The sequence below is a fragment of the Centruroides sculpturatus genome, unplaced genomic scaffold, assembly GCF_000671375.1.
Source record: "Centruroides sculpturatus isolate CEXI.00-Female unplaced genomic scaffold, Cexi_2.0 scaffold26, whole genome shotgun sequence".
In the NCBI taxonomy this organism is placed as follows: Eukaryota; Metazoa; Arthropoda; class Arachnida; order Scorpiones; family Buthidae; genus Centruroides; species Centruroides sculpturatus.
Genome location: NW_019384653.1, coordinates 183900 through 191867, shown reverse-complemented (window position 1 = coordinate 191867; position 7968 = coordinate 183900). Strand labels below are relative to the sequence as shown.

Here is a 7968-nt window from a genome sequence, read left to right as displayed (position 1 = left end):
ACCCTGACAGAATAAACTATAGTAAATTCCACCCTTGATACTCATTTAGTTTGGAAAATGCAACTTTTTTCTAACAATAAAATCTTCTTTTAGTTATTTGTCGAAACCGTGTCTTCTTTTTTTTGTTTCTTCTAATTCTATGTCACGACTTGGTGCATTTATCGACACTTGGCAAATAATTCCATCATCTACTTTTAATTCATACAGAATTAAAAGTAGATGATGGAATTATATTATATATATTTAATTCATACAGAATTAAAAGTAGATGATGGAATTATTTGCCAAGTGTCGATAAATGCACCAAGTCGTGACATAGAATTAGAAGAAACAAGAAAAAGAAGACACGGTTTCGACAAATAACTAAAAAAAATTTAGTATTTTATTAACATAAAATATTAAGTGCTGATAATTACACACACTCATGCTTAATAGTTATTGTCAATAATTACATAAACTTATGCTTAACTTTTTTATTAATCATAACTTACTTTTATTGCAAATATAATGGCATTTCAGATTTTATTTCGTATAAAATTCATATTATTTAAAGGTCTATTGTCAAGGAACTGCTGCAGAATGTAGAGAACATACTCAAAAACTTAATCTTTTAAATGGAATGAAGGAGAGCATCAAAAATGAAAGTGAAATGGAATTAGTGACTGAAACAAATGATGAAACACCTATTGAAGTATGTATGAATATGTATTTTAAGTACAATAAAATTAGTATTTAAATGTTTAGATTGATAAGTTTTCTTGTAATACTGTATTTGGAAACATAATCATTTTATTTTCAAATATACAAAATTGGTTAGCTTCCACCAATAATTAATACAATTGCTGAAGTTCAAATATCATTATCAGACATGGATCATATTATTTCAGCTATACCACTTTTCATCTTAATGTAGTAAACTCATTTTGGAAGTAAAAAAGTATTTAAACTTTTCAATAAACATCAAGATAGATCTTTTTTTTTATTAAACAAATATTATTTTTCCAGATACTTTCTTATATTAACATTGTATGCAATCTTAAAATAGTAAAAGGAATTAGTCTTTTCTATGGGTGGCTAAGTAAATATTTTTATTGTTATACTACCATATTAAATAGCTATCTGTTCGGGTTCCTCTTTTCATAGCCATTTTCTAATAACTCCAGTTGTGGTTCCAGTGACAAATTAAAAATCTTAATGTACTGTTTTACCAATGCATATAGTCTAACTCTGTTATAATGAACATGGATGTAATGAGTTCATGGTTATAACAAGCACCATAACAGTTTTAATTTATGCATTTTCTGTAAAATTTCTCATGGTTGTAACGAGCATACTTCATGAATATAATAAGAAAATTTTCACTAGCTATGCAAACACACAAACATTCTTAATTGTTCAAGTGGTAGGAAATGCAGTATTGAATTCTTGGAATAGATAAAATTGAAAGGATTGCTTAGGAAACTAATTACCCAATGGTGATAAATTATGACCATTGGATAATTAGTTTTACAACCTGCATCAATTACAGGCCTACTTACCACTTAACTTTCTTTTTGGAGACTGTCTCCCTCTTTCTTGACTAGCTTCCAGCCTACTCTGCCAATTTATCTAATCATCACTATGAATATGATTACATAGTATATGATACGAATTTGACGATAGAATATGATATGAATTTTACGATTGTAAAATTGCCATATACTCTAGTTAGAAACACACTCTTATATGGCAAGGATGTCTACGAAGAAAAGAAAATGTTTCTTGGTTTATGAAAAAGTAGAAAATATTTACAGGTTAGAATGTGGTGCTGAAATTGTCAAAGTGTTAGAAAGTTTTCTTTGTCATCTTCAACAGTATTGACATTATCAAAAAATAAAGCAATCAATTTTAAGATTTGTAGATAAAAGGACTAACTGAAATCGGACATATTATTAATTAGTATTTTCTTAAATTATGAAAAAATAAATTGTTTAATATTAATTATATTGTAGTTTATATAACTATTAATAAAAACACAATATAATATAATTACATATTTTTTAATCAACTTATTTAGAACTAGCTGTTACCCACGACTTTGCTTGTGGTGGTTTTGCAAGTAAACCCCATTTGTATTCAGTATTTCAACAACCATAGTAATTGTTATATAACACCTACTGCTGAGAATACAGTCCATCCCCCTATAACATGGATTCCTGTATCATGGTGAAAAAATTGCAACTGTATTTGTACAAACATGCTAATAAAACTCGTATAATTCGGTAAAACGTCATCGCCGACTCGTATCGTGACAGGATTGTTCGAATCTAGATCAATAGCGGATATTGTACAAACCGTTGAGTTTAAATGAGCAGTGGACCTACTAAAAACCATTTATTATTTAATTTCCATAAAAATTATATTTATATTAATGATGTCTCCAAAGATCAGTGAATTTTTCTCAAAAAAAAAAAATAATTTATCAGGAACACCCGAGTGCCATTCAATGACAATCTCCACGACAAAAACAAGCTTAAGCAATTGTGTCGTTGAACGGTATACACTCGGTAAGTAATCCTACAATTTTTTGTTTATAGCATAGTTTATATAGATTATTCCCAAAAAATTATACGTATTTTGGAAATGTTGAGTGCCATTCAATGACAATCTCCACGACAAAAACAAGCTTAAGCAATTGTGTCGTTGAACGGTATACAATCGGTAAGTAATCCTACAATTTTTTGTTTATAGCATAGTTTATATAGATTATTCCCAAAAAATTATACGTATTTTGGAAATGTTGAGTCGAATTAGTCTAGAATCGATTAATTTTACGGAAGAAAACCTTTCAAACAGCCATAGTCTGTAAACTGCATATGTGCCGGGCTGTGATTGGCTCATGTATTCAAGGACTCTTAGAACATCAATTTCATAAAGAACAGAATGTATCTACTGTGTTATAGGGGGGTCGACTGTAATGAGAATTGCTGAGAATCAAATGAACTGTTTTCGATTTGATAAATTTTCTGGAACGTTTACAATCATTCTATAATCGAACCAACATGCAATAACAAATTCAAATTTAAAATAGTTTGAACATTTGGTTAAAAAATCGAAATATATGAAAATATTTATAACAATGCCTGAAATGTTATCAATTTAATACACCTAAGTACTCAATGAAGACTAAACGTAAAAACAAAAAATTTCATCTAAAATAGTACAGTAGAAGACGTTTTTCTGGTTAAGCCTTAATGCTCTCCCTCTCCCCCTGTGGGGGAATTTTGAAAAATCTCTATAGATTTCACTAATTATTGCTAACATAGCTACAAATCTACCACCCACAGGTACCACAGGCACCCCTTACATGATTGTGCCTGAGGTAACAGCCCATTTTCCCCTAGTTATGTTATTGCTCTTTATAGATATAACAAGTAACAGTTATAATGAGTAAATCTTGCCAGTCCCCTAATGCTCATTATAACTAAGTTTGACTGTATTTATTATTCCGTTTGTTACAAATGATGAAAGAAACAAATTTCCAAACAGAATGTAGCTACAGACAAAGCAACTTGTAACAAATTACTTTGCAAAGGTTAGTTCCAGTTTATCTAATGAGTTCACTGAAACTGAAGATAAAATTACCTCTAGCATCAGTAAGCTGAATTCTTTCAAAATGCAGTAACATTGGCAGAAATTTTAATAGAATGAATATAGTTGTATGCTGTCATTTGTTTCAATTCTTTGACAGTTTAGTGGAATTGTTGATGAAAATGTTCTCTGACAGTGATAAGGAATTTACCATGAAGAAGGAAAGGTTGGATATAGAATAGTGTATGGTGTTACTTCCCATTTTTATGATCAGCTAGGCTCTTGTTGCATGAAGCAAGATAAGATTACACTGTGCTTTGATGAAATTTTTAATAAAGTAGCATAAAGAGAACAGTTGGATGTTTGTTTTTGGGATTATATTTTAATAAAATTACAACCAGATATCTTAGATTTGTCTTCCTTGGCCATTCTTCTACTAAAGGTTTGCTTTCTGGCTTCAAACTGCATGTTCTTGTTTAAATCTTAAGTCTTTTCTTTAAATTTCCATGGATGGTTCAGACATGAACTTGAAGTTTATGTAATTATTGAAAGAAGAAATGCAAGAGGAAGATCCAAATGGTTTGATATTTTTTGATATGACAGGAAAGAAGTTGTCTACACATCTTGAATGGGAGATTTCAAACTAGATATGAGAGTGTATTGGAATTTAGAGAGATGTGAGATTGCTGTATTATTTGTTCAAGGATTAAATGCCTGCTCAGCAAGCAGACTTTATCATTTATGCTAAAAGTACAGTATTTCCACAAAAATTTTGTCAAACAAGATGGACTGAAAATCATGATTACAAAATGTGTCTTATCTCTTCTTTCCAATATAAAAAAAGTTTTGTTCGCATTTAATTGTAAACAAAAAAAGAACATAAAAGTTCAACTTTCAATACAGTAAAAGGAGTTGCTTAAAGATCTTCTACCTTCAAAACTGGAATTTTTCCAATCATTTACAAGCCAACTAGAATCCTTAAGAGCTTTTCAGAGAGAATTGCTAACAGTCTGTGTCCAAAGCATCATACAGTGAATTGGATCAGCTCAACTTCTTATAGGATTATCATTCAATGCCATATGGGAGGATAAACTTTGGAGTGCATCCCTATAAGATCAAGATTGTATAATAAAAGGTGTGTCTTGTCTGAATCCAAATGTGATTCACCAAAAAAGTCAAACTTTCCTGAAACTGGCTTTGGAGGAGCTCACAAAATATATCCATCTAACTGCAGTGATGGCAGATATTAACAAGCAAGTTCACCAAATTCCTTGGTTTCCTTGTTGTAAAGGACCTGTGATGATTGACTTAACAAAATATACTTCAGCTTGCTCAATGAAAAGATGGAATTGCAAAATATGTACAAGTTTATGCCAAAGCATATGCCTAGTAGTGCTATCCCAATGTTTCTCAACCTTTTTCTAATAGTGTACTCAACTTGATAAATTTTTTCTTGTGGCACCCCTATTTTACCAATGTAGAGTTATTGCACTTTTCACACTTTTAGTAATATACATAAGCAGAGTCATCTAAAGTATAATGGAAGTCTAGGACAAAATATATATATAAGCCCCTATAGCAAATTAAATTTATGTAAATATGTATATGTCTGTAAACAATCAATTTTAATTTTAAGACAAAAATTGTTCAAACAAGTTAAAATATTTATGAAATATAAAATTTAGTTTGTAAATACTTTTCAAATACTGTTTGTTTATCCACATTGTGTGGGAGCTTCCACTTCCTCGGGGTCTAGGGCAATTTTCTTCTTTGTCGCCCCCTCTCAGCATCCTTGTACATAAAAGTATTATGGTGTTACTCAGCTCTAAATTTTGCAGCACCTGGTTGAAAACCATCGTGCTATCCATGGAAGTTCATATGTTGAATATGAATTTTCTGTAAACAAAGGAATGTTTATTGAGAACTAACACACAGAATTATTAGTAGCATTACAACAAATACGTGATGCTATTCAGAGTCAGAGTGGAATTCACCAGCTCATGTTAATTCTGTTGTAATGCATTTCATAAATGAAAGCTTGCTCTTGAAGAAAAAAGACAAAAGCAATTTGATGATCAGCAAAACTGAATTGCAAATGAAATTTCTGAACTGCAGAAGTCAACCCAAGACATAGAAGTGAAACTTGAAAAATTAAAAAATAAAATTAGAACTATGAAAACACCAATAAAATGTAAAAAAAAAGAAATAAAAGTGCATTAAGTAGAAACAGTCAAAGAATTTTAAAATATGAAGTTGGTAGGCACACTGTAGGATTGAATCATGATCAATTTGCTGACGATCACGCCAAAATATTATATTGTAAAAAAGGGAAGGCACTGAGGTCGGCGTTATTGTCGGCACAGTCGCATTCCTCAGAAATGAGTGACGACCCTACTCCGGCGGTATTAAGAAAGGCAAGAAGAATCATCGCCTTACCAGGTGTTTCCTCAACCCTAACTGGGTCGCTCGATCCCCCCTCTAATGTTGCGTGTCCTAGGTTGTTCTTTCAACCAAAAACCCATAAGACAAACTGGCCGTTACGTCCGCTAGTAAACAAACGGTCTCATNCTTTTTTACAACAGGATTGAATCATTTTTCTCTACTGAAATTAAGCCTATTAAAGTGTTGTGTTAACATATTGCCATGAATATATTGTGAGGTTTATGGTAGACATGATGATTTTAAAGAATTAAACAAATTGTTGCATGTTAGAGATGAATTAAAGAGAACTGCAATCTTTTATGGCTTCTAGTGTAGTGATAAAATATAAAACAGTATATGTTTAATTTTGTTGCTGTGAATTCAGGACAATGAAATTATTTTTTTTAAAGACATCTAAATATATATATAATAAATTAATTATATATTATTAATAAAATAATAATTAAACATTGTTGCTTAAACACTATGTAGTGTAATTAATTGATCACTTGGCATTCCTTCATATTTTTATTTCCAAATCAGTTGATACACGTTTTTTGGATACACGTTTCAGGCTTAAATTGCCCCTCTTCAGTCAACTAAAAAGTTATAAAAATACACGTTCATAAAAAGACAATAAACACACATATAACTAGTACAGTTAATTTACAAGACATACTTGAGATCACAATCTTTTAAACCAAACACTATTAGATATGAACACAATAGCTATGTGGCTAACACAGTTATTATTCCTGTCTATCTATTTGAACAAATTTTAGAAACTGCAATTACAATACTGATTATTACATCATGTTTATTGACACAATCTATATATACACATTATTAATGTAGCTTTGCATATTCCTCCTTTTGTACTGCCATAATAACACTTGAAGAGTAGGTGTACTGTCATTATGGAATTTTTCATGTCCACCTATTTGCTTTTTTTGAAAAAAGCCACTTTACTAAGCTTTTTACACAGTATTATTTATACAAATTTGTTACTGAATAACGTACCTGTTTTACAATTTTATACTTGTTGTCAGTGTTCTCATGTCTCTGTTTCAAAGAGCAATAGGGTGTGGAAGCAAAGTTTATATTTCAAATTCTGTCATTTGTTAGAAATTCACAATAAGTTAAACCATTATGATAAGCCTTTTAGAATGGAGACAATGTACCTGTTTTTTCCATTGATAAAATCTAATCTAAATATATAAAATTACTTGTCCCGACTGACTCATCATTGCCCAAAGCAAACCGCTGAACCTAAAGAGGTTAAATTTGGTACACAGTTAGGGTACATCATGGAAAGCACACTAAGAAGGGATTTTTCAAAATCCCCCCACGGGGAGAGAGAGAGCATTAAGGCTTAACCAGAAAAACGGCTTCTACTGTACTATTTTAGATGAAATTTTTTGTTTTTACGTTTAGTCTTCATTGAGTACTTAGGTGTATTAAATTGATAACATTTCAGGCAATGTTATAAATATTTTCATATATTTCGATTTTTTAACCAAATGTTCAAACTATTTTAAATTTGAATTTGTTATTGCATGTTGGTTCGATTATAGAATGATTGTAAACGTTCCAGAAAATTTATCAAATCGAAAACAGTTCATTTGATTCTCAGCAATTCTCATTATTGTCGACCCCCCTATAACACAGTAGATACATTCTGTTCTTTACGAAATTGATGTTCTACGAGTCCTTAAATACATGAGCCAATCACAGCCCGGCATGTATGCAGTTTACAGACTACAGCTGTTTGAAAGGTTTTCTTCCATAAAATTAATCGATTCTAGACTAATTCAACTCAACATTTCCAAAATACGTATAATTTTTTGGGAATAATCCATATAAACTATGCTATAAACAAAAAATTGTAGGATTACTTACCGAGTGTGTACCGTTCAACGACACAATTGCTTAAGCTTGTTTTTGTCGTGGAGATTGTCATTGAATGGCACTCGCGTG

At 30.8% G+C, this 7968-nt stretch overlaps 1 protein-coding gene across 1 annotated transcript in view; it reads left to right on the top strand.

The window, feature by feature from the left end:
• Positions 1 to 7968, top strand: part of LOC111626328 (phosphorylated adapter RNA export protein-like) — a 29993-nt gene that overhangs the window by 8506 nt on the left and 13519 nt on the right. Inside the window, exon 5 of the mRNA XM_023369652.1 lies at positions 554 to 691. Within this exon, the coding sequence (XP_023225420.1) occupies positions 554 to 691 (138 nt within the window). The remainder of the gene's footprint in view (positions 1 to 553; positions 692 to 7968) is intronic.